This window comes from Nyctibius grandis, chromosome 9, assembly GCF_013368605.1.
Source record: "Nyctibius grandis isolate bNycGra1 chromosome 9, bNycGra1.pri, whole genome shotgun sequence".
Classification (NCBI taxonomy): Eukaryota; Metazoa; Chordata; class Aves; order Nyctibiiformes; family Nyctibiidae; genus Nyctibius; species Nyctibius grandis.
Window position 1 is genome coordinate 29,755,627 of NC_090666.1, and position 14,381 is coordinate 29,770,007.

At 44.0% G+C, this 14,381-nt stretch overlaps 1 protein-coding gene across 15 annotated transcripts in view; it reads right to left on the reverse strand.

Moving 5' to 3' along the window:
• The window catches only part of HDAC4 (histone deacetylase 4), a 291,798-nt gene that overhangs the window by 214,975 nt on the left and 62,442 nt on the right, over positions 1-14,381 (reverse strand). For 9 of the 15 annotated variants that reach the window (XM_068408261.1, XM_068408254.1, XM_068408259.1 and 6 more), the window contains exon 1: positions 9,998-10,224. The exons of the other annotated variants lie outside the window; for them this stretch is intronic. In XM_068408261.1, the coding sequence (XP_068264362.1) occupies positions 9,998-10,106 (109 nt within the window). In that variant the 5' untranslated portion in view covers positions 10,107-10,224. Of the gene's footprint in view, positions 1-9,997; positions 10,225-14,381 lie in introns of those variants that run through there. 15 annotated transcript variants of the gene reach the window in all.

Genomic DNA, 14,381 nt, shown 5'->3' on the forward strand with positions numbered 1-14,381 from the left:
AAATCTACCCCCTTTCAGTTTAAAACCATTACCCCTCATCCTGTCACTCCATGCCCTTGTAAAAACTCCCTCTCCAGCTTTCCTGTAGCCCCTTCAGGTACTGGAAGGCTGCTAGAAGGTCTCCCCAGAGCCTTCTCTTCTCCAGGCTGAACAGCCCCAACACTCTCAGCCTGTCTTCATAGCAGAGGTGCTCCAGCCCTCTGATCATCTTTGTGGCTCTCCTCTGGACTCACTCCAGCAGCCCAGAAAGGGCTGGGAAGAGGGGCCCAAGAAAAAAATTGGTAAAGAAAAAAAACCCTGCATGCTCTCTTGTGTTTTATCAACATTTATTGATTTATTTTAAAAGTTGGGTAGAATACAAGTAATTAATAGACTGCCGTATGCCCATGTGCTGCATCTGCTACAGCAATTTATTCTTATAGTTATTTTATTACCTTCTTTGGGAACTGAACGAGATAAGGATCAACATCCTGACACTTGGAAATTAGCTTGTTTCCTTGACTGTCAGCAGGAAAGCTGGAATTCATCCTCTAATTTCAGCCTGAAAAATAGTGAGAGCAAGTCCACTGAAGAAAAAAACCTCTTTCTGTGTTTGTAAGAGGGGGGAAAAAAAAAGCGTTTGGAAGAGCAGTGGCCTTATTATGCTGGCAAGCCTACAGCCCATGAGATCAATGTTTTGATGAGCACAAGGACTGGTGCCAGAGGGGGACGGGAAGGAGGAAAAGAGACTTCAATGAGCTGAAATCATGGAGAAAGGAAGAGGCAGGGAAGTGGTTAGAGAATGAAGTAGGTCAAGGGTGGGTTTAGGAGAAGGGAAAGCAGAGCATGCTTGCACAGGAACATCAGAGCTAGGGAGGACCTTGGAAACACGTCCTGAAGGCTGGGAGGAGAGATGAAAGGGGGAAAAATGGTCGCTCTCACCTACAAGTGAAAGGAGGTTTACTCTGGACCTTGCATACAAGACAGCATGCACCTTACAGTTTGCCTAACTGCTAGGCAAACCTTACAGAATCAGAGAATGGTTTGGGTTGGAAGGGACCTTAAAGATCATCTAGTTCCAACCCCCTGCCATAGGCAAGGACAACCTTCACCTTCAGGAAGGCTTCAAAACGGAACAAATAAAACCTCAGTGTACTTCCAGGAACCGCTCTGTAACTATTTTAAATATCTCTAGCCAGGTACCAGCGATCTTAAGTAAAGGACAGATAAGATGGTTGTGGGTTTTGAGGTTGTTACTTTTTTTTTTTTGTAACGCCTCTCCAAAACACTTCCTGCTCATCAGCAGCACAAAGTCGTGTCCCACCCCAAGGCTGAGTTTGCCAAAGGGATTTATTTCTGGGCTTGCAATTCGGTTTGAGGTGGGAGCTCCATTTCGGCACTGACATTGCCTGGCTCGCGGTCCTGCTGCAGTTACTGTTTCTAGGTCAGAAAGTACAGACTTATCGTCTAAAAGTATAGACAATTCTGCAAGAAAGGACTCCCACATTTGGAGATATGGAAAGATGATTCTGTAATGAATTTAATTTGATTAAGTTCTTATTAAAAAAAAAAAAAAAGGCAACAAATAATTAAATGTAAAGACAAATCTGTAACCCTTTACATAAAAACGCTCATCATAGCAACCTTGGGGATAAACCCTGTGCTTACACAGAGAAACCTGCATGAACAGGTGTCTCAAACACAAGCCCAAACCTATAGATTCAAAGAGTTCAGTGACAACTCAGTGTGCCAGCAGCAGGAGAGGTCTGGGGGACTGGAAGGAAAAGCACATCAATCAACTTCTCACCTCCCACCTGAACCACAGGCTCTCTTCCCCGAGTTTGAGCCCGGACCATCGAACTCAGTTTCAAGAGGATCTGCTCGAAGCAGACACTCGCACACTTGCCTTGGTCTTGTGTTCCAAACTGTGAACAAAGCCTCTCATAAATGTGGTTTGATTGACGCAAATCAAGAGCTGAGCGGGTGATTCATAGTTGTCAGACCGTAACACTTGCAAAAAACCAGCATGTGGACAAACTTGCTGAGGCACTCAAATGCTCAGTACTATCACGAAAGGCATTAGAGTCAAACGCAGACCATTCACAATAAGGTCTTTTTTTTTTAATTCCCTCTCCTCCCCCTCTAAAAGACATTTTGGATTTTCCAAGGTAACGGAGTTGTAATAAATCTTCAGGCATAAAAGTGTAATCAGCATATTGCTGTACTTTCCTACAGCTTGGCAGCAAAGATTAGTATGTCAGAGTTATGGCATAATCCCAGTGGAGTTAACGGATAACCCATAACCAGACCCACCGATTTCCTGCAGTTTGACAGTAGGGTTGCAGCGCTGTCAGCCATGCATTTTGACCTTTCTATTTCCAACCTAAATCTACTCCCTCTCCCTCCCTGGTAAAGACATTTTCTCCTCTCTTTTCCTTTCCCACAAACTTCACAGGAGCATGAAGAGCAGGACCAGACAGGTGTGTGGCTGGGGACAGAAGCATTTTGCCCCATTGTGTAAGTCTGCCTTCAGGAAAGAGCCAAAAGAAGCATCTGACCTGACCCCAAGCTACAGCTCTCCTTCTTGCTGACCCTGAACTGGTGCCATTTTCCTTGCACTTCACACAGGCTCTGCATAGGGTGTTCACAAATGTAGATAAAGCTGGGATCTTTCTATACTTTCTGTGCATCTCAGCGCAACATATCTAGAAGAGACATCATGGAAAGCAAACGTGACCTGACTCCATGCCGTCATCCTCTGAGCTGTCCAATTAGAAAGTCTGCAGTCTAGAGCCATGCCATGAGACAGCTAGAAGCGACACCACGAAGCGCAAACATGACTTGACCCCATGTCTTCATTCTCAAAGCAGTCCAGTTAGAAAGTCTGCAGTCTAGAGCCATGCCATGAGACAGCTGCAGCCTTCTCTTGAAGGAGCTGACATGCTTTCACAGGAAGACGGTTGAGTCAGAAGCACACTTCCTACTTCAGTAAGGCCACATCTGCCTCAGAAGTAGAGATGGGTATCCTACCACCACACCCACAGGGCTTACAAAAGCACCCAAGGAAGCCAGACCTTCTGACTAGACCCCGGATTTGAAAATTTGGGAGAAACAGCATAGATCACACAAAGACCTCGGTTCTCCTCCTAGCTGGAAGAAGGTGGGAATTGGGGGAATGAGCTGTGGGGCCACAGGAGGGTCCCTGCCACCCACAGCAAGCTGGTGCTGTGCTGCTGTAGCTCTGCCCACCACACACAAAGAGAGCATACAAACTTCTACCATAATTAACTCATGAAAATGACACTATTATGTTCCTGCAAACAATTAGGAAACAAAAGAGAATATACAAAGATCCTGCCAACAACACAAAATAAACTGAAGACATTGTTTCCTACTAATCTTTTCATAAACCATTTCAAGACAAACACAACTGTAGGTAAAAAGATTCAAACAAGCATGACTTCTGAAGTAACTCTTAAATCCAGGATGCACCTTGATGATACTCAGGTTCCCAAGGTACATAGAACATGCATCTCTTCTCCAGCAGTCTGCCTAAATGAGACACCATCCTCCCCTCTGAGGGGCTGGAAAAGAGCGTCAAGATCTGCCCAGTGGCCTGCACCAAACCTATGCTTCTCAGACTTCAGCTCTGCTAGCACAGCAACCCATCCCAAAGGCTCTTGATCCTGAGCTGGCTTTGCTGGACCAAGTCTATGTTCTGCACCTGCGCTCCCCAAAGAGACTTCCTGATCCACGCATCACCCACAGCCCTCGAGCTCTTGGTATTTTGAGGACTCCCCCATCACCACCTGCAAGCCCCAGCCCCTCACCTCTCCTTCCAGCTGGGGCCTGGACCCAGCTGCTTTGCAATAACCCAGGGAAAGCAGCTCCCCTAGCTCCGCTCAGGAGCAGGTAAAGAAAATGCTATGTAATGGAAGTGCCCACCATCGCAAGTCCACAAGGCTCACTTCCTCCCACCATTTTCTTAAAGCTAGCTGGAAAAAAAAAACAAACCACAAAACCAAGCTGTCAGCAGCATCCAGGATCCTGGGAGAAAACAGAATCAAAACACCAAGTACCTTAAACATAGGGTACATCCAAATCAACACTTCAGTTTGGGCCAGTGCACTTCAGAAGAGCATCTTCTGGGACACACCACTTAAACCGTGCTCTGGTTTGCATCTCAGAGACATTTCTAGACAACCTAGATTTCTCTGCAGAAAATTTAACCCAGAAGAGTACTCCAAGCGCACACCTAGTTGAATTTCTCCACTTGTGGATATTCAGTCCACACAATTAGACTAGAGCCAAGTACAAAGTGAGCCCCTGTGATTCACGAGCACACCTTTCAGCACCAGCCGCTTCCCAGCATGGACACAGCCCATGCCACCAGGTCTGCTCCTGCAGAGGAGGAGGGTCACAAAGATGATCAGAGGGCTGGAGCACCTCTCCTATGAAGACAGGCTGAGAGTTGGGGCTGTTCAGCCTGGAGAAGAGAAGGCTCTGGGGAGACCTTCTAGCAGCCTTCCAGTACCTGAAGGGGCTACAGGAAAGCAGGAGAGGGACTTTTGACAAGGGCATGGAGTTATAGGATGAGGGGGAACAGTTTTAAACTGAAAGAGGGGAGATTTAGATTAGATATTAGGAAGAAATTGTTTCCTGTGAGGGTGGTGAGACACTGGCACAGGTTGCCCAGAGAAGCTGTGGATGCCCCCTCCCTGGCAGTGTTCAAGGCCAGATTGGATGGGGCTTTGAGCAACGTGGTCTAGTGGAAGGTGTCCCTGCCCATGGCAGGGGGTTGGAACTAGATGATCTTTAAGGTCCCTTCCAACCCAAACCATTCTATGATTCTATGATTTTGTGCACCGAGCTGCCTGCCCAGAGCTCCTCCATAGCCTGGACCCAGTCCTGCCTTTGCCACTTACCCATTGCCATATTTAAACAGTGATGCTCCACTACAGAGAAGACATTTTAACTGAAGGGAAAGACCTAAAAGAGCTTTCAGTATAACACATCCCTTCCAGCTGGCTGAAAATGAACAAGTCTAAAAGGTTGGAGGCACACAAGTTCAACATCTCCGCATCACTGCAGTTGAGACCAGCCTAAGGAGAAGTCATTCCACCAACACAAGATCTAACTCGCCAGGATGAAAATAAGAGAGAAGGGGGCAGAAAACAGGGAAAGGAGATTTCTCAGAAAGACATTATCATGAAAGAGTGAATTACAGCAAGTTTAATACAGCAGCACTGCAGTTGTGACCCCTCCTCAGTTTCTGGTTTAGTCATCATTAAAAAAAAAACACAACTCAAAGCTCAAAACCCTCATGAAGTTAGTTGATGAAACACTGCAGGTTGTTGCTGGGAAGGAAATTAAAAGGCTAATTTGACTTTATATTTTTCAGTATAAATACATTTGGTTCCATGTTGTTTTTAAGCACTATGTCAAATATACAAGCCAGTGGAGTTGAATACACCTCTACAGCTCCGGGTATTACAAGCCACTAAAATAACTGGTGCCCCAAAACTTTCTGGCAACTCATACTGGAGCATAGGTAAAAATGCAAGTAAGACTGCAGACAATGAGGTGCTATCAAAGGGACCTCACTAGAACATTTAATCTGAGGGTCAAAAACCTAAGAACTGCTATTTTTTCCATGGTTACCTCCCAGGAAAGTCCCCTTTTTCTGTTTATAGTAAATTATGTGGTTGAAAGACTTTTTTTAATCAGTGTTGAGTTCTCAATTACTATGAGAAAACTAATAAGTGCCCATGCAGTTACGGCAGGATTTTTTTCCCCTCTGTTACATTGCTGCCCAAGAATCTGGCAGGATATGACTTCAGCTGTGCTCTCCAAACAACAGATCTCTTCTCATTTCGTTGGCCAAATGAAGAGAGGAAGGGATTTTTCAAGGCAGAACCCTACAAGCAGCTGTCTGAAAGTGTCAACAGCTGGAAGTCGAAGCACATTATCCTCAAAATAGAGAAGGCAACATGTGAAGATGACAGACAAGAGCAAAAAAATACTTTCAAATATAGTCCCCATGGTAAATTTCTACAGCTCTTAGGGTTTGGGGTTTAGGAAAACATCAGCGTAACTACATATTTAGGAAGTCCAGAAATCAAATCTTGCTTTGTTTTTGGCTTAATGCAGGAAATCAGCTTTAATGACAATCTACAGTTAGCTCTGTAGTAATTTTCTTTCTGCTTCACTGACATACATGACAAGACTTTATTAGCAGGGCTAAAATTAAAAACAAAACATTTTTCCCAGCTGCAAGGAATGCTTAAGCATTCATTGACACTTCGTGAAAAGAGACAAAAAAAAATTTATTTCAAAGCAATTCCATCACCTTTTTGTATTTCAGCTTTTCCTAGTATTTTACATCAGAAGTTTTGTACTTTGTACAGCCATGACCACAGATTTTTCATCAAGATTAACCGCTGTGAAAAACGACTGTCATAAAGGGCAGTATGTATTGTTATATCACAAATAAAATTATGACTTATAACTCAGAAAACCAGCAAGAACGCACCCAAAAGGAATACCATTGGGCAATATCGATTCTGACTTTGCTCAACATTTTTAGGATTTCACACAATCCAATTACTGGCATTAGAAGAAGCATCTGAATAGATTCAAGATTTTTATAGGATGGGAAGTGATTTTGATTTCAACCCCTTTCCCCATATCTGCCATTTAAACATATTTATGCTTATGTAGGGAGAGTGGGGGAAAACCCAGATACCATCAATACCATGATTTAAGTTTCAAGACTTCAAAGTCCTGCCCACCCCTAGTCTGAAACAGAGTTTGTGCAGTATCACCCCAATGACTTTGTCCCTCATTCCCTCCCAATCAAGTTCATTATTATTGCATATTTTGTTTGCTCTTCTGTCAAATACCTCATTTTATTGACTTTTCAGGGGCTTTAGCGCTACTTTGAGCTACTCTGGACTCCCTCTGAGAAGCCAGAGGCAATCTGGGATCCCCAGCAGTGTACAGCTCAGGAATTTCCCATAGGACTCATCTAAACCATAAGCAGTACTCGGATGCCTCCAAAGCACTATGGTTGGGACCTCACTGAACAGCCTCCCGCCCCACTGATTTTTCCACTGCCCTAGATGGGCACAAATCATGGTTTAGGGAACATTGTTTGCAGAAAGATTTTTTTTAAAAAAAAAAGTTTAGGGATGCCTGGCAGGCTAAAACCTTTGCTAGCTGCAGCTGTCCCCTTTAAAAATTGTGGAAGGATTACTGGGTATCAAACAGCAACTTAGTTCAAGAGTGGCCTAAAACCATTTCACTTTTTGAAACCTCTACTTTTTTTTTTTTCTTTTTTAATAGCTACTATTTAAAAGATAAAAGACATGGTGCAATCTGAAGTGATTTCTCCTGAATTTGATTTTTTTTGAAGGCTCACAACTCACAATGTTAAACCCACAGTGTTAAACTCACAAGAGTTTACTCACGGTGTTAACTTACAGTGTTAGTTAACTCACAGTGGTAACTCACAAGACTTTAACACTGTTGAATATAATTCAAAAATAGTTCTCCCAAGCAAATCCTATTTGGGCCATGCTTCCCAGTTCCCTGAACACAGTCTTCCAGACAAGAGTAGCATCCTGGTACTCTTACCAGGAGAGCCTCTTTGCACACTGAAAAAAAAAAAAAAAAAAAAAATGGCTCTAGAAGCACCATTGACAACCAAAGCCAGTCAAACAGCTCACTACCAGTAATTCACTACCAGTAATTAGGTTATGGCAACAAACCAGTTTATGACTGGGGAAAAAAGCCATCTTGTTTATTTATTTAGAAAGGGTCTCATTTCTAGCAGAGATCTTTTTAAATCCTGTGCAGTAACAACTTACCTTCCTCTCTCCCAAGTTCTGTCTTTTTTCTAAGCCTTGAATGTTTAAAAAAAAATTAAAAAGGCAAATTACAGCATCTAGTGAGTAATGTGGTTGGAGGTTTCATCGACACTTGTTTGGCATGACCAGGATGGCTCTTACAGCTTTACCACTTGTGAATAACCAACACATTTAAAAACTAAAGTCAATAAAACATGTATGCTACATAAATATGAGAAGTATATTCAGAGTGCAGGTCTTTTTTAGGGTGTTTCCCCCACCACCTTAATTAACGTTAAGAGTTGGCAAGAACTTGTTGGGCAGCACTAGATAATTTATTGCCACCTTAGATATCTCAGAAGAGCAAACAAGATGAAAGAGATGCCGGTACAAGGAACTGTGCTCACACCTTTGGAAGAGTTGCACATGGATAACTTCAAATTATCAAATCTGAAGCAGAAATATGGGTTGGTTTGTTGTTTTGTTTTAGAAATTTAAAGCAGGAGCGATGTTTGAAAACCTTCAGAGATCTGGGGAAAAAAAATGCAAAGCCTGTAACAGATTTTGCTTGAGCCCTTCTCTCTGACATTAGAGAACTTCTGCTTTAGAAATGGAAATAAGGAGGAATAGAGAGAGGAATAATGATTATGGAAAGGAAACTTATTTTTGCTAAATCACCAGCGTCCTGTTGGGGAGTAAAGTTATCCAAGCAAGTGATCCTGCAGCACAGCAAAACCCTCCCAGGACTTCCCAGTCCAACTTCAACAGGAATGCTCACGTAAGAACTTCTCAAAACTCCGTTACGGTAAAGAAAAACATGCCAATTTACTGGCAATCAGCAAAGGCAGAGTCCTTGACATGGTCATCAGTGTCTTCATCTGGCTTCAAAAAGCTTACCGTGGAAGTATGGCTCACGTTACGATCCAGAAAAATAGAAAGCTTTACTGTCTGTGTAATGAGTTACTAGACTACGAGGATGAAGCAATTAAAAAAAAAAATCAGGGATCACCATAAACACCGTGGCTCAAGGCTGTAATACGTTGACTTCTCTGTGCTTTTCATAGCTGAAACTCTTAGTACCAGTTTGTTTATTTTTTGCATGCTTGTCATTGATTCTGATTAAAAACATGTCAACCACTTAAATAAAGCAACTACTGCGACGACCATGCAGAAAGGTATCTCCAGAGCTAACCTCAAGCACGTTCCCGACACATGCAGTTTTAATCCTGACTTAAAGAACCACCAACTCTGAATATTTCATGTAAAACTGAAGAGAATTTTCTAGATGTACTAGGAATAGGAGCTGCTACAAGAGTCCCAGAAGAGCGTCGGCTGATAAATCATTTATATTGCTTGGATATCAATTTGGCAATTAGGGTAAGAATAAGAAAAAATAAGAAGGAAGTGTTACCAAATGCATGAAATTGTGGATAGCAGAGTTCCAGTAAGGAAAGGGCACTTTCCAAACCCCTAAACAAACCAACAGGAGCAGAGAGACTCTCGCAGCACCCCTGCTTTCACGACCGTGGGAACTACTCTCACTTAAAAGCGCAGTTTGCCACGTCCCTGCTTGCACCAGGAGAACACAAAGGCGCTCGAGTTGGCACTTCTCGGAAGACACCGCTGCTCGGTGTCACGGCTATTTATAGCGAGCGCGGTTCAAGGTGCAGGCTGCCGCAGACAAGCGAGCGGCTTGTCTTCGCAGTAATTGATCTATACGGCGCGGATTAGACAAACAGTTGTTTCTTGCTCATTTCCACTCTGCCGGCATCTCCCATGATAAAAAATGCACTTGTCAATCCAGCAGCTGCTATCAAACAACAGAACTGTTAGCAGCTGCAAGGTCTTTAGCTGGGAACTCTAGGTGAGTTTTGTAAAGATGTTCGGAAAATACAGCTGCGAAGCCTTCGCGCACAGCTGTACGCAGACACAGAAGAGAGCGGTAATCCCTTTCCACGCTATTCTTCTGCAGCTTAAAAAAAACATAAAGCCAATTTTCTCAGCTTCACTCGCTATAAAACCTTGTTTAAGCATATCTGCACTAGTCTTTTTGAATATTTTGATGGCAAACTTGGTACACAGACTCTGTTTTTGGAAAAGACAGTCCAATTTCTTTTACAGCTATTACTTCTACTTCAATATGTTATTATTTTCTGTAAATTTATCCTTACCTTTCTGCATCTCTGCATAGAGGACACAGCTATATTGTGCCCTGGAAGCAAACACAGCATGTCTGAAGCTGACCACCTCTCTCTTCTCAGTGCCGTAGGACTGTAACATGTTGCTCTGCAAGGTTGCGAACCAGCCTGCTTTAAACACTCTTGTACGGGACCAACCCCTGAATGTTGAGAGAAGTGTTAAAGATGATGAAAAATCCACGCTGGCAGTGAGAAGACAAACCACCGTGTGTGAGACAGCCTGGGGACTGCTGCTGCTCAGGCTGGGAGCACCAGAAATAGCTGGTGACCGGGCAGAGATCAGTGGGTGAGGTGGTCAAAGGTATGCGATAAACACAACTTGCTACAGCAACAGCTCACGTTTAGTGCCAAAATATATAAACACAGACCAGAGCTAAAGCTGCCTTTGCAATTAACACCAGTCCCCAAACAAAATGAAATACAGACAACCCCCCTTTCCTCCCCAACCGCTTGGGGGAGAAAAAAAAAAAAAAAAATGTCTTCCTGCACTTATTTATCACGCCAAGCTTGACACAGAGTTGGCAGCTGCCTTCAACCCTGCCACCCTCTCACGAGGAGCAGCACACGGGGCTGAAGGCACATCTCCGCCTGCACGCTACCCTACAACACTCTCTCCAACAACGATATCGGTGCAAAGGCCGGGAAGCAAATATAAACAGGTAGAGAAGAAATAATCGAGTTGTTCACCACACGTGTGAGTGCTTTGTTCTATCTGGAATCAATCAGGGCACACTTCATCCCTTTTAGGTTTATCAGATTTTCAGAGCTTCATCAGAGCAGGACCCAAAAGCTGCAGTTTAACTCTATGGTATGAGGAGTGTCCCCTGCACAAAGATTCCTCACCACTTTTCCATTTTAAAATTGAATTACAACTTAGAGAAGAGAACCAAGAGAAGAGAACCAAGGCTGGAGCCTGGTTAGTGTACATTCAGAGCTTGGGGCCCTGAAACTCACCTTCACCCACACACAGAAGCCACTAGAAAAGAGGAAAACAAACAAACAAACCTACCTTTGTTTTCCCATCAGTGATTTCCCAGTTTAATTTTGCTAGCTGTGCATTGCAAAATCAATGCTTACCTAAAGAGCTGCCTGCCTGTTGAGCAATACAGTCTATAACTCTGTTGCAACATTGGAATGGGCTGCCCAAGGAGGTGGTGGAGTCACCATCTCTGGATGTGTTTAAGAAAAGACTGGACATGGCACTTAGTGCCATGGTCTAGTTGACAGGGTGGTATCAGGGCAACAGTTGGACTCGATGATCCCTGAGGTCTCTTCCAACCTGGTTGATTCTGTGATTCTGTGAACTGAAGCTGAGAGCGCAGGACAATACACTCAGGAATACCCCCTTCTCCTCGCAAGTCCCCCTCCAGTTCAGCTCGGATAACTCGACTCTGCTTTTCAGGACTACAGAAGGGAAGTGCAGAATACACCGACTGCAGAGCCGACTGCAATAAACACAAACCACTGCACACTGAGTGTTCGGCTCTGCTTTTAGCAACTTGTTTCTCTACCTTTATGGACCAGCTTCGCTGTCCTTAACCGCGAGTATTCATTTTGGATACGCGTGCACTTCATGCCTGACCCTGGCAACAAGTCCATGGGCCTTTGCAAAGCTCCTCAGAGGAAAGAGGCGAGAAGCCCATGGACATCACTGCTCCAGAATGACATTGCAGAGAGAGACAGTTGAACCTCCTTTCTTTGCCATGTCTTAAGACTGGAAGTCCATCCCACAGAGTTAAAGCAAGTCCTGGCTCTATACTGTGACAGCATTACTGATTGAGATGTTTATTTCACAGAGCTTTTAAGGGATTCATACAAAAAACAGTAGCAAACAACTAAATGCAAAGGTTAATACTGGTGTTGCTAGAGAAAACTCACCTCTTCAAGTCAACGCAGCAGCGTGCTACATTAGCTTGGCAGAGGAAAAAAATTTTGGAGGCTCTTTTTGATATTAGTTCAAATGTAAATGCCTGCCAACATGAGTTTATCCCAAGATGAGATGTGGAAAGCACAGCTGAATTGCAAGGCCATGCCCCACAGAGAAGATGATGGGTCAGAGGCCTAATGTCCAAACCCACCACCAGTAATGTCCGGGTTACACCAAAGTGCCTTTGGACAGACAAGTGAAGAACGCCATTTTACAGGGACCGTATGATCGCTTAAACATTCATAGATCTCCTATAAAAGCTGGAGGTTATTTTCCATCAATTTTAAACACAATAACTAAACTGAGGGCATTGCATTAGCCAGGAACATACATTCACTCCCCTGATGTCTTTTGGGGTCCACAAGGTTCTCATCTGAGTATTTGCTTTAAAAACCTAGAGGATCTCGACTGACCAGCCAGCACTATAACAGCAGGCCTGCTTGAACAGAAATACCTAAATACCCGTTATTACACCCTCTGAGCCTGAAAGCTGCCTTCCCAAAGAGCTATAAACCTTTCTACCTCCGAGCTAATGCAGGCTCCACAAACATTTTGCTGCAGCCTCAGCAGGTGAGAAGTCATTTGCCTCTTCACAGCCCGTATCTGAACAAGAAGTCCCCAGGAGGCCTTTTTTTCCCCCTTTACTGTTTAAAAGGAGCAAGCTCAAGCCAGCCCCTGCTGATTGTATGCGAAATATCTGTGTGTAAATGAGTTCTTCTATTTAACCAGTGTTGTCCCTGTACATGTTGCCACCGACTGCTGTCTCCCCAGGCAAATGGGGTATGGAGACAAGGTGCTTGCTTCTGCACAGGAAAGGCATATATACATTTATATATATGTGCATATATGCATGTTCAATATATATTTTGTATATATAAACACATTTAACAGCTGTAGTAATTCCCATTTATCATGAAAACCCCATTAGCCACTGATATTGCTTCAATTCAGGCAGACCCTTGTATTTGCCAAACACCTTACACAGATACCAACAAACTTATTTTCCACATCCTTTTCCTGGTACCTGCCCCAAAGAGCTGCTGCAGGGAGCTCCCGACTGCTCAAGCCCCTGAGCTCAGCAGCAGAGAAGCCAGTGCTGCCTTTGCCTGCATCGTGTTCGCGTTTGGAGCACGCTCTTTGCATCCATCACAGCAAGGTGGTGTGTTTCCCTCCCTCCTCCCGTAAATGATGAAAGGTTCATTTATTCAGGAACCGACTACAGTGAGCTCTAGCTTACCTGGGAAAGCTTCCCATTCACCACAGGCGAGTGGAGTTTTCAAGACATGAATGTCTGTTTTATGAACATTTGCGCTCCATGAATGCTCAGAGTAAGAAATTTATAAATGTGAGGATTGTGCATACGGGCAATACATTATATCTCTAAGGAAAAAAAAACCATGAGATGCAAAACAGTAGAAAAGCCTAAACCAGCACTGGTCCAAGATCATACTACCTCATCTTCTAAAATTCACAGGAGAATATCCCTAGATGCTCTCTCCTTACGACATCTCTCCAATATTCTCTCTCAGCATACATCACAGTCCAAAACCCATCTTATTCCCGGTGTGCCACCGATACCCAAAGCACAGACTCCAGCCCCACCTCGTGCAAGCCCGTCCCATGTCATGCTGAGTAACTAACTACCAAGCACAAAGATCCTCAAGTGAAAGACATGCGGTACGGGAAGCCCCGTATCCATAACAGCCATCCAGAATATGCGGCCCCAACCTCTTCTTCAGCAAGATAAAAATTTGCCACTATGCTAATCTGCCTAAGGCCCCAAAATAGTCTACTATTGACTTATCTTACAGCCTTCATCCAGCCACTTACCGAGCAAGATACTGGAAAAGCTGGATTTTGGAGGGGAAGGTGGTGAGGGGATGAAAGCAAGCCCCCTCCCCCGCATGGATGCCACAGGACAGCAGTTCCTCTGAGCTCCCTCGTCTTTTTAGGCGAAGATTACAAAGCTTTAGAAACCAGCAGCTGCCTTGGGTGAGATGTGAAATGATCGGCTTGACTCTGTGCCGTGCTTCGGCTCACAGAGAAAACACCATTTTCAGCGGTGGGGCAAGCCTGTGGGTGAGTGCAGGTTAAAGAACTGCTATTTGGAAAAAAAAAATCTCCAAACATATAAGGGTTAGCAGCAGAGATAACGGCACTTTACTCAGCAGATTTCATCCACTATGAAATTTGGGGAAAATATTCCACAAGCACATTATCCACTGTATGAAATTAGCACTAGAACTTACTCCTCTACCAGCAGGCTCGCTTTACAGGACCATTAGTATTCCTTTCCCTCCTGCCAGAGGATAAGGGCCAGGTAAAAGCTATGCAAAAGTCAGCACAATTAATCCACTAAATGCGTGATTCAGTGCCCATCATGTAGGAGTGAAACAGTTAATTTCACAGCTTCAGAAGACAGCAACAAAC